Source organism: Atractosteus spatula, chromosome 14 (genome assembly GCF_055471065.1).
Source record: "Atractosteus spatula isolate fAtrSpa1 chromosome 14, fAtrSpa1.hap1, whole genome shotgun sequence".
Classification (NCBI taxonomy): domain Eukaryota; kingdom Metazoa; phylum Chordata; class Actinopteri; order Semionotiformes; family Lepisosteidae; genus Atractosteus; species Atractosteus spatula.
The window spans coordinates 18,670,439-18,688,890 of record NC_142719.1 but is presented as its reverse complement, the minus strand read 5'-3'; the positions used below and the strand labels follow the sequence as shown (position 1 = coordinate 18,688,890).

Here is an 18,452-nt window from a genome sequence, read left to right as displayed (position 1 = left end):
TATCGGTTGATATTTTATTCTTTTTATTCAGAAAATATTTTCGTATGCATAGTTTCGTGTGGCAGTGATTCAGCTACAGGATATGAGTGAATTACAAGGAATATTGACTGTGCCACTCTCAAAATGGCGAGAAGAGACGCCTTAAACTTGACAGCATGCGCCTTGAAAACGTCACAGAAGGTATTATCGTATTTTATCTTCAATATGAGCATCCATCATTCATTACAAAAACTTCAGGTGGGATATATGTGTTTATTGTCACTGAAGCCTTACGTCGGTGTCAGTCATCAATGGTGTGTCGTTATCTTTATATCTGTCTTTTAATCTCTGAAAGTTGCATAGTTGAGTGGATTGGCAGGTACGTTTTAAGTGTTCTACGGGAGGTCAGATGAGCGGCACACCATGTTGCGTTTCTCTTTGGTAAAGTACGGTACAGCTCGCATACGTCACTTCCCCTCCTTGCGGCTGACAGTATTTTCAGCATGGCTGACGGTCTGTTAGCGGAGTCTCTTCTTCAGCGGGTGGAGAAGGCAGACGGCGGCATAGACAGCCAGGATGTCGCGGCTAACCTCGGCGTGGAGCACCAGCTTGTGGTCGGGGCCGTGAAGAGCTTGCAGTCCCTTGGGGAGGTAAGAGGACGGGGTTTAAAAGCCTCCCAACCCGTTTCCCCCAGCGGAATGAATGGGGAAAGTGATGCAATCCAGGCGTGTGTGTGTGAAAGCCGGTTTCAGGATCAGCACAAGTGCACGGGACTAGTTAGAGATGCACGCTAGATATTTACTGCGTTTTTGTAGAAGATAGAAGAACTCATTTAGCATTGACACTTGCAGTACCTGTTTGCAGCCGATTCTGTCTCTGGGCCATCTCTGCACCCTAAAGCTTTGATTTCTAGCATAATTTGAAATGTCTTGATTTCTCTTTGTAATGATTAACAGTGGTGTGGAGCGGGAAATGGCATTCGTATAGCTTGAATTGGACTATTAATAGCACGTTTCCCTTGTAGTATACAAATGTCTAGAAGCGCTGCTTCTGTAAGTCATTTTTTGAATTCCAAACCCAATCGTGACTCCAGCACGGGAAATAGCAGACTGCCACAGAAATGCCTGTGATACTTCAATCCTAAACACCCGTTAGGCTGACGTTGGGAATGCTTAGGATAGCTATCCATGAAAATCGAAAACAGCCAACACATTGTCCCTGTGAATTGTGGTCCTGGCCAAGAGACAGATATATTAAATAATGTATCAGCCGTTTGTTTGAACACATCTTGGTAAGTCTGAGATCAAGCAGCTGGGCATTTTGATACTGGGGTTACTTCAAGTGGGTGCTGCTTAAAGCCTCTAAACCAGGGTTTCCCTGTCCATGTCTTTCAGACTCCAGTATTGCCAGTTTTCTTTTTAATTCCTGTTTGGCGCCATATTATTTGTTGACTGGACCCGTTTTAAATCGCGGTGGAAAAGAACGATTGAAAGGCTGAATCAGTTGGAGTGTGTTCAGTTAAGTGACAACATCTAGCTGGATTGCAAACCATTTCATACTGGGAGCAGCGGGAGTCTGGACTGGAAAAGCCTTGCTCTAAATGTTCAGCCCTTAGAACAGTCCAACACTCAGTGTCTTCCTTCTGCTCTGCAGTATTATAGGGATGTAGGGATCTTGTTTATGAGCTGATGGTCTGACGAGGCCAGTCACATAGCCTTCAGGTAGACCACAGGCCTGTGCTTGCGTGTAGCCTCTCTCCCTGCTGGGACAGTGGCCACAGACTTTGGCGTGTCTTCTTCCTCCCCTGAAGGTGATTTCCGCGGAGCAGCGCTCGTCCAAGCACTGGGAGCTGACGGAAGAGGGCAAGGAGATTGCCGGGGAGGGCAGCCACGAAGCGCGGGTGTTTGCTGCCATACCAACCGAGGGCATGCCCCAGAGTCAGCTCATGGTGAGCGGCGGGGCGTCTGCTGTGTGATGCCAGCCTTCGTACTGCTACTGTACCGCTGGTAGAGCTGCAGTGTTTCCAGATAGGTTTGGAAAAGGATCAGGGGCCAAACAAGATTCAGTTTATCCCCTTTATGATGCCGATTCCCCTGTCTGAAGGCAAATGAAGTAATACCTCTGTGTAGACTGTTGTTTTTTAAAAACAAGACTAAGCTAATTAAGATTGGACTAAGGCAGTAGTTCTCAAACTTTTTGGACCAAGTACCACTCATGATCAAACCAAAGCATCCAAGTGCCACCTACAAGTCATCTTCTCATAGGAACCCCAGAAAATCTCAATGACCAACATGAGCGCGCGTGCGCGCACACACTCGCATAGGCATATATAATAAATATTACTATAATAAACTTTATTTGATATAGCGCCTTTAAGGGTGGCTTCTCAAAGCACTTTACAGAATGACAAAAGGAACAACAATTAAAAATAAACAATAAAAAAGCACCATTTCAGTGACAGGGATGAGCCTGTTTAGTCAAGCAAAGCAGATGTGAATTCATTGGTCGAGCCTTGATACAGTTCACAACGGAGTCTAACAAATTTTAAATTGTCAGGCATTTTCTTGGCGGCCAAGGCCTCGCGGTGGATGCTGCAGTTCATATCTGGAGCAACCTCTCTAATTCGTGCAACTACACCACTGTGTCGGCTTGTCATCGCTATAGCATCGTCTGTACAAACTCCGACGCGTTTTATCCAGTTGATGCCATTCTCTCCGATAAAATCATTCAGAAGCTGAAATATGTGCTCTCCTGTAGTTCCTGTTGGTAGTGGCTCACAGAACAGAAAGTCCTCATGGGACATGCCCTCAAACTCGTATCGAACGTAAACGTGCAAATTGGCCAAATCGACGACATTTATAGACTCATCTGATTGCAGTGAAAAGCATCTGCTCATCTTAACGCGCTCTATCAGCGTACTTTTGACATCATAACAATAATTCTATGAGTGGCTGTGCCTTTTGGAGGGGGCAGCAGGTCGAGCTGTTCAGCAGCTTTTTCTCCACACATAATACGTGTCAGTTTTTTTGCCAACGGTAAACAAAGTTCTTCACAAGTAGTGTGGGGCTTACCTGCTTTAGCAAGCCGCAAGATTGCATTTTTTTCCCATTTCCATTTCAGGAGTTTGTCTCAGAAGTTAAAAAGTTTTTATTTCATGCACATGGGAGTGAAACACAGAGACTCTTGGTGTATTTTTCTCAAATTAACCTAAAACAGTTCTTAAATATTTTTCTGTTATCTATCACGCTTTCCTGTGCTCACAAGATTGCCAGCGTTCGTAGTACGAATTTCTATGCTTTCCTGTGCTTACAACATTGGCATTGTTCCAAAATCACACACATTCTCCTACCTCGCTATTTGCTGGAGATAACTTTTTTTAAATACAATTGGTCACTTGCGTTCATAGCACGCATTCCTATAGAATGGTATAGAATTACATTGTAGCTCTTGTGCTCACTCAAGTATGAGCACGCGCTGTATCGTAGTACGTAGGCTGCGTATTCGACACAAACTAATTTTATTAAAAAAGAAAATATGAAAACCCGTCCCACTTTTTCAGTGCACACAACAAAGTTCCAGGGTCATATGGTGTACCACAGTTTGAGAACCACTGGACTATTCTGTTTACCCCTTCCAGATATAATGTAAAATAGTTCTAAAAAAGTGCAGTTGGGTATTTAAAAGACAAAAGAAAAACCCAGGCATGAAACATCACAGTGTTTACTTGTAAACCCTTTCAGCAGTAAGTAAACGGTTAATAAAAGGGGAAACTGGAACAGGTGTGTGGATTAAGAGTCTGTGCCGGACCTGGCAGAGGGTTCCCACAGTGCAGGTTGGCTTCTGTATGCCGGCCCATGAGCAGGCAGCACTGCAGCTGAAGGAGGGAAGGAGGGTATAGAATCCATGGGATCTCACCTTCCCAGCCGGAGGTGAGATCCCATGGATGACGTTGTGTGTTTTCCTGTCTCTCTGGCCCCCCCCCTTCTGGAGTAGAAACTCCCCAGCGGGAAGGTGGGCTTCAGCAAGGCCATGTCCAACAAGTGGATCCGTCTGGACAAGAACGCTGAGGGAGGCCCCCGCATCTTCAGAGCGGTGAGTTGGGCATCGCCCTCTCTCCCAGCGGGAGTCTCCAGAGTCGGAGCGTGGGAGCTCCCGATTGCTCCAGATTCAGATAATAGTGGATGATATCGCCTGTAAAGAGCCTCTAACTGCATGTGCACGGAGCCTGGTCTTTCTAAGGCTCTCTTCCGGATATATTTGATTCTTTTTTGCGAGACGCCTGCCCTTGAAGACTTGTGGGATTTTTTTCAGGATCTTTTTAAGTTGACAGTACCTTAGAACCTGAGGATAGAGCGAGTGTTGATTTTGCCCAGTGGAACAGCCAACTAACTCATGTGAGCCTCAAAGACCATCACTGTGCACCCCTATCCTGTATGGCACGCTGTGTTTGCAGGGATATGATGTCACACTACTAGATCACTTTATTGGCCATATACAATTTCTTGTTTTAGGAATTTGTCTTTTCACATACCCCAGCTTGCGCTCCATGAAACACACAGATAGGGAGAGAAGCTTGGGGTCAGAGCGCAGGGTCAGCCATTTATATGGCGCCCCTGGAGCAGCTGGGGTTAAGGGCCTTGCTCAAGGGCCCAACGGAGTAGGATTCCTCTGCCGGCTGCAGGATTTAAACCGGCGACCTTCCAGCCATGGGTGCAGCTCCTTAGCCACAGAGCCACTAGTGACTGCTGTGACGGAAATCCCACAATTCCAATTTCTGGAAGCGAGCAGCACAGCTGCTTTAAATCCGTGTGCTGCGGTTTGCTGGAGGTTATCAGAGATGTAATGGGCAGGCGTGCTGCCTTTCTCTCTCACATCTGTCGTCTGCTGAGGGAGTCTGGGAATTCTGTCATTGGTAGCTTTGCTCTTTGACTCACCTTTGGAGATGGCTTTTGTAGCCATGACTGCTGTTACATGAATTATTTTGCAATGATAGAATCGTACCTTGATATATATATATGGTGATTATGTCAGTTCTCTATAACTGCAAAGTTAAAATGCAGAAGCTGGAGGACTGCTTGGGGTCTTGACTCCCTTACGGATGTACAGGAGAGTCCTGGTGTGTGAGGCCTTGAAAATCCTTCCACTTTGCCCCTGGATGCCTTAATGGGAGAGATTCGGCCTCCGGGAGGGGGAGAGGCAGGGGGAATGACATCCGTCTCTGCTGCCTGTGCTCAGGTGGAGAGTATTGAAGACGCCGTGCGGGAGCGCCTCCTGCTGGTGCAGCGGGGCCAGGCGGACAGGCTGGAGGAGAAGGAGAAGAACGAGCTGAAGAAGAGGAAGCTGCTGATGGAAGTGTGAGTACTGGCCTCTCCTCGCTTGTGTCTGGAAAGCCCACAGGGCCCCCCACAGGAATGACTGCTCTAGGTTTTGTCATTATGCTAGATGTTCAGAGGAGTCCACCCCAATGGCTTAGCCTGCTCAAGCATCAGGTGTGATAATGCTGCCACCTACTGGCGAGTATCCGTACAGCAGCACAAACAGGCGCTGTAAGGTCCACAGGTGCTCATTGTCAGGGTTTCTCATTTTAGACAAAGCTTCAGCTTGCCAAGTTGCTTCTGAGCTCAAATGAGGCTATGAAAGCTGTAAGTCATTCGCTAACTTGGTGGTTCAATTAAATGGGGAAAAACCATCTGACTCTGAGATCACCTGGACCTGAACTTGGAAACCTGACTGGCTAGCCTAGGAGTGGTCGATGGGATTTAAGATGCATTCTGCAATTTTAATTATTGGGCTTGAATAAAAACTTGTATAAAGGTTTAACTCTGATGTGCCCTCCCTCTTTTGAGCTCAAATTAAAATTGAAAGCTAACTTATTTCTAAGGTGACTGAACGCCAGCATCAGGCAGCTAAACCAGCTCCGTGAAGTTGGCTCCCTTACCGACAGCACAAACGATGAAACCCACCTCATTCGTTAGTGCTACGGTTGTGCCGTTTAATGTAGCGTCTGTGCTGCTTTCGTTCCCGAGATATAGCGCCTTCTTTTTCGCACAGAAGATACTATTATTAAAAGCAAAATCAACCGCCCTCCCCACCCGGGCAAACAGAGAAACAGAATTGCAGAATTGTTACTCTAGCACCAGTAACAGAGCGCTTGAACTCGGCAGACGGGGTCACTGGAGGTCAAAGTCATCGTGCATGGTCACGTGATCACCCGAAAAAGAAGGTGCTATATCTCGGGAACAAAAACAGCTGGGAACTTACTTTCAACGGCACAAACTGGCAAAAACGTAGCACTAACGAATGAGACCAGTTTGGTTTCCCTACGACGTTGTAGGGGGTTGAGTGACGTCACGACCCCGTAAAAACAAGGCGCTATATCTCGGAAATGACAGCAGCACAAACGCTGCTTTCAACAGCACAAACTGCTACAAACATAGCACTAACGAATGAGGTGGGTTTCATCGTTTGTGCTGTCTGTAGGGGCGCCAACTTCATGGAGCTAGTGATACCCTGACAATGAGAATCTTGGGGTCGACCTTAGTTCTTGCTGCTGTACAGCTACACACCAGCAGGTGGCAGCACTATCACACCAGATGATCAGGAAGGCCTATGCCAATAGGGTGGAATGCCTTGCATAACCACAGCTGCCATCAGAAACTTTTTTTGTTTCCTGCCAGACAAGTTGGGTTTTTAGAATCCTAAGAGATAGCCAGTGCAGTAGAGTGCAGAGTTAGAGGTCTCAATCCTATAGGTTGTATGCATTTGTTTGCAGTATTTTGTGCATCACCCTGGGAAAGATGCTAATTGCCAATTAACGTCCTATTAAATCAGTGATTTGTTAAGAAGCCTATGGGGACAATGATAACCAGGTGACTTGAAGCAGTGCTTGAATTGGGGGGGGGAAAGAATGCCAGTATCCATTATCCCAGTCAGAAAAATGAATCTTGGTAAAATGCTTAATGGGAACAGACCTGTTCATAAGCATAACTCTTTGTAAAAGTAACCTGAGCAGCCATATCTTTTGGGGATGATCTGTATACATAGAGATTTGCCTCACTCTTTTCTTATGACTTGAGAGAAAAGATTGATCCCCATGCTCTGTGAAGAGATCAGAGTTTGTCTGGGGAGCATCTCAATAACGGGGCTGGAAACAAGATCGAGACTTTTTATCATCTCGGTTTAAGATGAAAAAGCGTTCCCCTAATCGAGCATTCGGTGTTTCCAAAATAATCGTCCGTTTGGAATCTTAACGTGATTTAAATCAGAAACGGAGTTATTAAGGGATGTATTTTGTTCCACGTACCATTAAAGTACTCCGACCCAAAAACAGCAGTGCCTGTGCTATATGTCGGGCAGTACCAACCCAATTTGAGCCCTGCCTTGAAGCCTGGGCTTTTGGTTTGTGTGTCTTTGTGTGTCTCTCACAGAAGAGGCACTGCCAGCCTCTGTGCTTGACTGCTGATCGGGGTGATTTTGTGCTTCTCTAGGGGGGTTGATTGAAAAGCTGGAGTGATTAACATTAAAACCTGAGTGGACACTGTTAATTATTGTGGACTCCTGGAGCGGTGGGCTATGTGTGATGTGTGCAAAATTTGTCAGATATTCTGAGATATCTGCCGTTGAGCTTTGGGACGTACTTAACGTGTTTTGAATTAGAACATCAGTTCTCTCTGGACTTCTCCCCTGTATTCTGTGAACTCTGTGTTGGACATAAGTTACTAAATGCCCCCCCCCCCAAGCCATTTTTTAATTTTTCCACATTAAACCCTGTTAAAATAACCAAGAAGCTGTTGCCTACCCTGACCGTCCTGCTGTTGTCTGGTGTGCAAAAATATAAAGAGTTCAGTTGCACCCCTGCCCAAGTTACACAGCCTCTGTGCAGTGTATAATAACACAGTAGGCTAAAACGAATACCACATGTGCTATATGCTAACATAAATATGTAGGCTTATTCTTTTAATAGGTGCTGGTGTTTTATAATTGTGTTGTATAAGTTATTGTTGTACACTGGTTTCTTATAGAACAGTGTGTATTTCATTTAGCGGATCCATAAATCAGTTCCATTAATAAAAGAGCGTTTTCTGTGCTGCCTTATTATATGTTAGATAAAAACACATATTGACATATTCAGACTGTTAATGAATCTTGAAGGACAGAACAAAAATCAAAACCAGTTGAAATATCATCTCCTTTACCTGGCATTCATTCATTTTTTTTCCTATCAAGTTATTGTTGGCATCCAACACATTGAAAGAGGGAGAGGATCTTGTGGTAGAATTCGAACCCTGTTCCGGGGCCTTTGGGGCACTGCGCCTTTGATGAAGGTTAACAACTCATCTTCAGCCGCTGCTGATGAGCTCCTGGTATTTCGGTACAGCCCACCCACCCCCCTTCCTCATTGCTTTTAGCTAATGGCCCTGGGGCTGCCACAGGGTTTTTTCTACAGTATGTCCCAGATGGAGCCTGTCCAACACGCAGCTTACAGGCTTTAGCAAAAATTAATATAGCAAATGGATGGCGGCGCTCTGAGGCCTCCGAGTGCATTAGCGGTAATAAAGTGAAGAGCAATCACCATTGCCAAACGGCTACCTGCCTTGTTTACAGGGCTCAGGAGATGATCAGATTGACTCTTCCTAAGGACAGCACTGCATCACTGTCTCCGACAAGCTGGGGTTGAGGGCCTCGGGCATCTTAAGTTAAATTTCCCTGGGGTTTTTCCTTCAGCGGTTCCTTGACTTGAAGGCTGCGGAACAGAGCAGCACGTTAAAGTCAGTCGCCTTAGTTGAGGGGGTTCTGAGGGTGGGTTGGGCTGTTTATGGGAACCACATCCCAGTTCTGCTTTTTGCAAGCAAAAGACCAAAGAATGATGATTAACGTTTTTCAGCTCAGAAATGCCTCATATTTTGAACCACGCCAACATTGTAACTGAGCAAATCTCATGCTCCTAGTTAGCCATTTTTGGTCAAGAACGTTGGTAATACCCTACGGTAACATCACACCTTTACAGTAAAAGTAAGCAGGACTACTATATACCTCCTAAAAGTGGAATCCAAAGATTCAGACTTGACAGAACTCACAGGTGTATTTCAGCAAACCTCTCAAATTAGTGGGTTACGCTAAATAATATAGTGGGAAACTACATGTAAAATCAAGAGGCTAGACTTTGGACTCCCAGCTCTTGCACACTGTGATTGATTTTAGCAACCATGTAGCGGGGTGTCTATTTTGTGTGTCGTATGAAGGACTGTGACTGCTTTTGACTGTGACGTGGGGTCACACTTTTTTAAAATGCATCAAACTAATAAACATGTCTGTTTCCTTTAAATTCCTTTTACCGAGCAGAGACCTTTTTAAATGAACTGCATTTAAGGCCTGCAGGAGAAGATATCTGCCCTGTGTCCTTCCTTCCCTACTCTAAAACCGTCAATCTCAAAAGACATAACAACATGGTTATATGTAAGTGAGAAAAAGGTTGTTCGGCCTCTTTTGTGGGTTTGGTTTGCTGGTGGTGTCTTCATCCCAGGATCTCGTCAGACCCATTCCTGAAGGATCTCAGGGAATTCTAGAGATCCCAGCTTGACCTGGTACCCAGAATGCCTGTTGGTCTGCGACTGTCGTAAAGCAGTGCTGGGGTGCCCCTAGTGTCCATCTGGTCTGGAGATAGAGCCCTGGCGGTGGTGTAATTAAAGTGTGAAGCATGATGCGCCTTGTTTCCTCTCTGCAGGACAGTCAAGTCCTACTGGATCACCAAGGGAAGCGCCTTCAGCACGAGGGTGTCCAGGCAGGAGACGGAGCTCACGCCCGAGATGATCGCCAGGTGAGCGCCAGCTGCCGTCGCTTGTACCACCATTTTACTATTTTAATGCACCTCAGCTCTTTGCCCATGTTTATTTTAGCACTGTGAGAAGCTTCCCACTAGAAAAAGCTCGTATCTATCACTCCATCCTTTTTTTTTAGCTGTTTTATCTTGTAGTGCTGGGGTCCTGGGTTCAATTCCCGCGGTACACTCTGTGTGGAGTTTGTTTGTTCTCTTTCCATCAAATGTTCTGGTTTCCTCCCGCACTCCAAAGACATACTGGTAGGTTAATTGGCTTCTGGGACAATTGGTCCTGGTGCGAGTGTGAATCTGTGACAGGCTGGTGTCCTGTCCAGGGTGGATCCCACCTTGTGCCCATTGCTTGCTGGGATAGAGTCCAGGCCTCCATGACTCTGAATTGGAAGAAGTGGTCAGAAAATGGAGGATAGGGTGGAAATGTCTGATTATTTGACTGGAAAAATCCAGAGTGCTCCAGAGCTCTTATGTCTCTTGGCACTAGTGGGAAACTGGTTTTTTTGTTCATCGCAAAGTGCTCTGGGGTGACGTGGGAGGAGAGCAGAGCAATCCAGGGAGCTCTTGAAGGGCCAGAAGGTGAACTATCTCGAACTGAATCGAGGCATCCTGGGGGGTGCGGACAGATTGCTGCTGTATTGAATTCGTAACTGCAGGCGGTCAATTATTAGGATTGCAGGCAGAGGGGAATATTCCAGATTTGTGTGGGTTTTTTTTTTTCTGCTATCTTGTTTTGATCTCAGCTCGCTGAGAGAGGATTACAGAGGAAATGGTTTTGCAATTGCCCTTCTTCCTGCAGGGGGTATGGGCATTGTCAGGATTAAACTGCCAGAAGCCCGAAAATATGTTCAGCTTGCGTTGGTGCTTTTTTAAGGGAACCATGAATTGGCATTAAAATGGCTTTAAGAGCATCTTGTATATCTGTTTTGCAGACATACTGTGTGAGCTCAGCTCTGCCACCTTTGTGTTTTCCTTCCATTGACTCTGCATTAATCCCAGTTCTGGTCCTCAAAATCCCTACCTGAATTTATTCCAGGAGAACTGTTAATAGCTAAACCCTCAATTGAACTTATGATAGGATTAAATATAACTCTGTAGTGTGTTTAAACCCCAAACCTGCTGGAGCCTTTCTTTTAGATTTTGCATTTTATAAAACAACTTGAAAATACCAAGTTTTGAATAGATGCACAACGTGAAAAATATCTGAGAGCGCCTTGTTCAACAAAGTAAGCAAGAGTTGCAAAGGGAACACAGGCCTGGAATATGGAAGCCCTGTGTCTGCCCTTGGATTGCCAATTGGAAAATAAGAACAGTTGCAATGGAGAAGAGCAGTTCAGCCCATCTGGCCTATTTGTTAGTTATTTGATCCAAGGATCTCACCCAGCAGTGTATGATTGGGTAGCTTGTTCTACACCCCCACCACCCTTTGCCTAAAGTGCCCCCTGTTGTCATTTTTAACTTTTAATGGAGTTTTGAAAACAAAACTGCGAATGGATGACAACAGAAGACGACCTTTGGTCTTTGTCTAAGAAAGGATCCACCTAAGTAAAAACAAGACTGACTCTTTGCTTATGTCTGGTTGACTTGAGAACATAAATATCTCTGTGAATATGAAACATAACCTGACAGTGCGAGTCCATTTGACGTGATGTAGTAGCTTCTATACAAATGGACTGTTCAGGTGGTGTTTAGATTTAGCGGTTGTGATACTGTTTTTAAATATTGCAATCAATGTGAAGTAGAGTTTGCTAAACAGTTTCTTCTCAAAACATTGTTTTAACACCAAAAAGTATGGGTGGAGGTTTTAAGTTAACTGGTTATGTTCATATCCTATATGGGAATTTCTGATTATGTAAGATGTCTAAACCATTTTGCACAGCAGCATAGATCTCTTCTCTTATGAAGTATACTCTCCTTCAAACCAGGGCATATGTTAAAATGTACTTTTAATTTAGCCACATTGTCTTGGATGTCAATGTTGTCTGATTGCTTAAGACTTTTGCAGGGTCTGTGCTGGTTTCTTTTCTTAATGCTATAGTTAGACTCTTGCATGCAAGTATTTTTCACACAAAAGTAGAATATTGTGACTAACGCTGTTTGAGTACAGCAGCACAGGTCTGCTAGGATGTGTTTTTCCACCCCCTTGTACCAGAAGCACACTGTGCTTGGAGGCGCTGTGTCCACAGCAGTAGCTGACCCGGTTCAGGTTAGATTGCACAGGGTGTGTCTGTATGCAATGCTGCTGGAGATTGGACCTGCCGCTCGTCCCTGGGACCAGCTGTTGCTATCCCGTAGCCTGCCATGGGTTCCCGAACCCAGACAGACAATCGGACCGAGACAGACCCAGGCAGGAGCGAGCTGCCGCGACCCGAGTTTGGAAGGCGTGCCTGTAATTCCCCCTGGACCGTGCCTGGGCCGGAGCATGACTTGAAAATGACAGGAATCGTCCTGACTTACGTGCATTTCATCTTACATCTCTGCCCCCCTCCCTTCATGATTCATTGCTCTCTTGCCAAGTTGCATAGATGGTTACAGTCAAGCCAGACTAAAAATCGGCAAAATTGTTCTAGGCACACTGCAGCCTTTGTGGTTGAAAGTGTCTTTGTGGGCACGTGCTCTGTTTAGCCCAGCACATCTGCTCTGACCGCGCTTACAGTGCATCTGGTGACTTACAGTCCTGCAGTCTGAATGTTTTGGGATTAAGAGTAAGGCTCTTAATAAATAAGGGTGTTGGTCCTTCAAAAGTCAGAGCTTTCCCTCCTCCAGAGTTCTCTCTGCTGACCACCGGCTTCAGACTGACCCATATGATGTTCTCCAATTAACCTGTACTTCCATGTTTCGGAAACGGAGGTCTGAGGGACTAGTAATGCCAGAAAATCTGATCGCTCCCGCGCCTCTCGGTTACGGGAGGTCAGCATGTGAGGGGGCAGATGGGACACGTCAGAGTGACTGAACTCCCCCATGCCCTTATGGAAGACTTGGCACAGCCCGACTCCAGATGTCCGTGCAAAACCAAGCAGGGGGTGTTAAGGTCCTGCCACTCAAGCTGAGACTTGACACGAGCCCCAGGGTGCTTTCAGCAACCGCATGGCTTGGCGGGTCACCACTTGAATCTGGGCCACAGGTATTCTTTTCTGCGTCTGTAGGATGGACCTAGATTTTGTTGTCTGGGAGACATCACGGTTAACAGTGTGCTTTTCTTTGTTGTTTTCATACAATGCATTTATAATTATGCATATACAGGAGGTCCCCTGGTATTTTGAAGGAGCTTGAACTTTTTTGCAAGGAAGAGTGGCATAAAATTGCAAAGTCCAGGTGTGCAAAGTTGATAAAGGCTTAATCACAAAGACCTACTGCTGTAATAAATGCAAAAGGGGCTTCCACAAAGTATTAGTTGGGGGGGTGCTGTAGTTTTATTAATTTCAGTTATTTTTCCTAATAATTAACTATTTGTTTTTTTCTTGAATTGTGTTGGTTGCAAGGTCACATTAAGAATGGAAAAATGTCTGATATGATTTCTCCTGATTTCTGGCTTTACGTCTAAAAAATTCCTGCAATTTCAATAAGGGTGTGTAGACTATTTATATCCACTGTATATGCCAAGGCTATTTGTGGTGACTTCCTTAGTGTCCTGATTCTAAAGCTTGTAGGGTTTTTTTTGGTGTCAGAGTTAACCAACTTTTCAGTGCCTTCTGAATCGGGAAATTGTGATTAACAGAAGAAAGCCAGCTGTCAAGGTCATCCCCTTGGTGATTTGTTTTTCCTGTGTACAAGCTGCTTGCGTTTTATGTAAACTGGGGGCTGTTTTTTTCCTCTTGCTGTTTCCTCACTCACCTCACTTGCTAAGTCGCTAAGCAGATGCATCCCCAGGCAGAATCCCGAGAAAAGAGGTGCTGACTGCTGTGAAGTGAGAATTGGCTTTCTGGTACAAGATTTGAGGCGTGTGGGATTTAAATGTGTTAAAATCAGCACAATGCCAAAAAGAGGAGACTGTCTGTTTCCCTCCCCCACCTCTCTTCCTCACAGTGCTTAAAAGCTACATCTTAAAAAGTGCTTCTGTATCTTAAGATCTGTAGGGTGTGTTATCCTTGATTTTGGCTGTTTGGAGAAACAAGTCTTCCATAGCTTAAAAGATGAGGATTTATTTAACATAAATTAGGCACGAAATGTGCAAACTATAATTTATAGATATCCACTTCACCATTACATACCTTACAAGCTTCTGGTGTTACTTTAGTTATGTGGGTTCACGAACACAGCATCTAACCTTCAACACTTAATTACTAACATTTGCCAACACTAATGCACTTAACAGAAGACCCACATCTTTATCTGGTGAAGTGTTTTTCACAGACAATTCCAGCTGGTTAAGCCCACACTCCCAAGTTGTTGTTTTGCTTTAACCATTAATTTATTTTTTAGCAGAAATGCATCTAAATATAGACAACAGTGGCAAACCTTACTTATTTGATGTTCAAAGGGAAAGTGGAATTTTCAACTTGGTACAAAAACTGATGTTCCTGGTCTGAGATTTTAAGATTGAGGACTCCCTTTCAGTGCCCAATACCTGACAGGTTTCAGGTCATCCATGAAGAATCCATGATTCCTGAGGAATGCACAAGTATAGCGTTGGTCACATGAGCTAGTCTGGTCAGATCCAGAAGGTTGATCCAGACACGGGTAGACCTGGTGTTTCCACTCATCTGGGGGCTGCTTACTTGATCAGATGGCCCTGAGCCGTGCCAGCCCCCAACCCATTCTTATCTAAGAGTGAGAGGCAAAACAAATGACCAGCTTGTGTTTCTAAAATTGACCCCACACCTTACAATATCACAATGCATTCTTCTGACGTAGAAAGGTAGAGCTGAAAGTAATATTTAATTTTATCTGTTTTTTGTTCATGTTTTGCCAGTTTTGATCTATTTTACTGGTTTACCTTTAAAAGCTGGTCAGAACACGTTTCGATCAATTTTACTCGGTTACAGATGAGAGAAGACCATTTGGTCCATCTGGCCTGTATGGTAGTTAGTACATAATTGATCCCACCAGCTTCTTGAAAGTAACCAAGGTATTGACTTTAAGTAGTTGGTTGAAGTTGAAGTGCCTTCCTCCATTCTTGGTTTGAAATGCATTTCCACATAGTTCTCACTGGTGCTCACTGGTTCATGGTTCACTGTTCTTGCCTTGTAAATGTCAGAAGGACCATTATATGTGTGATATATCAGTTGCAGGTGGTTTAGTGTGCTCCGTTTCATGCTAGGTGTTGTCATGGTGGTGTCATTTCACTGCGCCTCGTTCGGCTCCACGCAGCAGGCGTGTCGTCCACACCTCAGCCAGATTGTGAACCCCTTTCCCTCACAGGTGTTCTCTCTCTCTCTCTCTCTCTCTCTCTCTCTCTCTCTCTCTCTCTCAGTGGCTCCTGGCGCGACAAGTCATTCAAGCCCTACAACTTTGAGGCAATGGGCATCATCCCAGACTGTGGGCACCTGCACCCTCTCATGAAGGTGCGCACCCAGTTCAGACAGATCTTCCTGGAGATGGGGTGAGTGTGCCTACCTGTTCACCCGATTACTGCCACACGAATGCCTCAGGCCTTACCTAATTGCTCTGCTTTGAAAATTGCCTGAACATGCCTAAAAGTAAGTCATTACTGACCTCTCAATTGATTTCTGATCATGTTTTGGTTCGTTGTTTTAATATTTAGGAGCTCGGTGTTGAGTAATAATTATGTTAAGTTGTGCTAAGTCAACATGGCCCCCAGAGAGTGCGCCTTGGAAGATAATGAGGGCCAGGCTTGAATCATGAGCAAAGATGCAAGAACTAGCATGAAAGCAGTTTTTTTTTTCAAAAATCATAGGGAAACCTCCAGACCTTTCAAGCAGAATTGCAGTCCTGATTTCTCTGTCCAGTTATTAAATCTCGATAACAAATTAATTGACGGTATCAAAATATCAAATTAGCACAAAATCGAGAAAATTGTGAAAGTACTGTAGCAGACATTTCACTGCAGAACTATTCTTAAGTTATCTGCATGCTGAGTTAACAAATAAGTAGTATTTGCTGGCAAACCAATATGCAAGCAATATTTCTACTGGATTAATAGAGACGTATTCACAAGCCTGCTTCTTTACAATGTAATACGGCCACTTCACCTCACCGTTGCGTCGGTCTGAATCGCAGACAATAATGGCAATATGGCGCTGTGCGTATTTGGAAATTATCTATATTGGAAGTTTTAAATATAAAATACTGTTGCGGTTCCCTTTAGCGAAAGCCTGTGACCTGATTCCTCTTCCCCCCCTGACTGAGTTCAATTCTTGTGCTTCAGGGTAAGGAGGCAGGTTAGGCATCTGCCTTCGTTGGGGGAGGGTAACCTTTGTCCAGTGACGAAAGGGTGGAGAGGATGATGTTCCCGTCTGTTTCCAGGTTCACGGAGATGCCGACCAACAACTTCATCGAGAGCTCCTTCTGGAACTTCGACGCCCTTTTCCAACCCCAGCAGCACCCTGCCCGTGACCAACACGATACCTTCTTCCTATCGGGTAAGGAGCTCACGGGCCCCGCTGTTCCTCGAGCGATCTAAGACTACGGGCCCCGCTGTCGTGGCAGGGCAGTGTGCTGCTAGCTCTCACTCTTCCTCTTGAAGAAGAGGAAGCACGTAGGGGAAGATCAGCTGGGTGTTAATTGTTAAGGCTGTAATCGGAGAGACTAACGTGTAATGGACTGGGGGGGATCTTTCATGGCCAAGGCTCTTAGTAGACCACATCAGCCGTTCACTTAGAAGCAAACTAATGACAAATTCAATTTAAGGCCAAAGAGGTTTCTTCTCCTCATCTCCTCCTTGTCCGTCTCCTTCCCTCAGACCCGGCTCTGGCGCATGAGTTCCCGCAGGATTACCTGGAGAGAGTCCGCAAGGTCCACTCGGAGGGGGGCTTCGGCTCGCAGGGGTATGAGCACCGGCGGCTACTCGCTGTCCTGGGCCGAGACAGAGGCCTCCGGGCCTGCCTGCGCAGACCCCGGAAGGGGACAGCCTGAGCGAAATGGGATGTACTTCCGGGGTTGTAAGAGGGAATGTCGATAGGCAGGTCTAGGTGAGACAGACACACAAAGCTGTTGTAAGGTAAAGAGACGGTGAGAGGACAACACTAAGTACCCCTTTGAGATGCTGACTAGACTATTTCAGTTCTGTAGCTGGGCAGCTAAGCTGCTTATTGGATCCAAGAGTCCTGTAAGTTTGTGTGTCAAACTCCGTTCTCTTTTTTTGCAGGTACAAGTACGACTGGAAGATCGAGGAGGCGCAGAAGAACATCCTGCGGACGCACACGACGGCTGTGAGCGCTCGCATGTTGTACCGCCTTTCTCAGCAGGTAAGAGCCAGGCCTGGGCACGTGCCACACCTTCTTCTCACTGCTGTGAGAAACTGACCCATCCCCTTGCCTTCCTTATAGAACAAGTCATGCCCATCCTTGCTTCAGTACCGGATTGGCCTTTTTTCCCCTCATGTTTAAAAGGACTCAGTTAATACTTTTTAATGTTTTTACTTTTTTTTATCTTACTATTAACTTGCTGAATGACTATTCTAATGTATGTTTTCCCTCCCCCCCAAAAAAAAATTCAGGAGGTTTTCACTCCGGTGAAGTATTTCTCCATTGACCGTGTCTTCCGGAACGAGACGTTGGATGCCACTCACCTGGCAGAGTTCCATCAGATCGAGGGGGTGGTGGCCGACTATGGGCTAACCCTGGGTGACCTTATGGGCATTCTTCACCAGTTCTTCACCAAACTGGGTAAGAAATGGGTGCCGAATGTGTTACAGCCCCTTCTTCTTCTTCGTTGTTCTCTAATTTAATATCCTGGACAGCTTTCAAATCGGACAGGTTACTGAAATCGGCAGAAAAGGAATGCATAGCCGCCTCTGATAAAATGCATTTTGTTTTTTAGCTTTTTTTTTCTACAAATCGTGGATAGGTTGACTTAATTAACGGTAGGTGGAATTGCTGATCAGCCGTAATTGAGTAGCACTCATCTGTTCAGGAATAAGCTGATTTAGGATTCATTGGCAGTAACTCTACATTAGGGGCTGCAAATTCCATTTTAATACAATATATTATAAGTATTCAAACACTAGATCTTGTGGACCGTTCCAGTGCATCTCTTTTGTAAAGTAAGTTTCTTGATTACATACAGTGCCTTGAAAAAGTATTCATCCCCCATCCCTCTTTTTTTCCACACTTAAGCCTGCAATTTTTTTAATGGGAATTTTTAGGGGTGTTACCCCGGCGTCCTGGCCAAGTTTCCCATTGGCCCTTACCAATCATGGCCTCCTAATAATCCCCTTCTATGAATTGGCTTCATTACTCTGCTCTCCTCCCCACTGATAGCTGATGTGTGGTGAGTGTTCTGGCGCAGTATGGCGGCCGTCGCATCATCCAGGTGGATGCTGCACATTGGTGGTGGTGGAGGGGATCCCCACTACCTGTGAAGAGCTTTGAGTGCAGTATCCAGAAAAGCGCTATATAAGTGTAAGCAATTAATAATAATAATTATTATTATTAATTTTTACTTAGGAGTCACACATTCATCTTCACAGAATCCCTCAAGAAAAGAAAGATAATAGCCGTAAATTAATAATTAAAAATAAAAA

General features: G+C 45.1%; 1 protein-coding gene across 1 annotated transcript in view; it reads left to right on the top strand.

The window, feature by feature from the left end:
* Positions 1 to 462: 462 nt before the first annotated feature.
* The window catches only part of farsa (phenylalanyl-tRNA synthetase subunit alpha), a 26,757-nt gene continuing 8,767 nt past the window's right edge, over positions 463 to 18,452 (top strand). The window contains exons 1-10 of the mRNA XM_088932046.1: positions 463 to 629; positions 1,790 to 1,927; positions 3,973 to 4,071; positions 5,215 to 5,333; positions 9,704 to 9,796; positions 15,222 to 15,350; positions 16,235 to 16,350; positions 16,671 to 16,755; positions 17,076 to 17,175; positions 17,427 to 17,595. Coding sequence (XP_088788172.1) covers positions 483 to 629; positions 1,790 to 1,927; positions 3,973 to 4,071; positions 5,215 to 5,333; positions 9,704 to 9,796; positions 15,222 to 15,350; positions 16,235 to 16,350; positions 16,671 to 16,755; positions 17,076 to 17,175; positions 17,427 to 17,595 — 1,195 coding nt within the window. The 5' untranslated portion in view covers positions 463 to 482. The remainder of the gene's footprint in view (positions 630 to 1,789; positions 1,928 to 3,972; positions 4,072 to 5,214; positions 5,334 to 9,703; positions 9,797 to 15,221; positions 15,351 to 16,234; positions 16,351 to 16,670; positions 16,756 to 17,075; positions 17,176 to 17,426; positions 17,596 to 18,452) is intronic.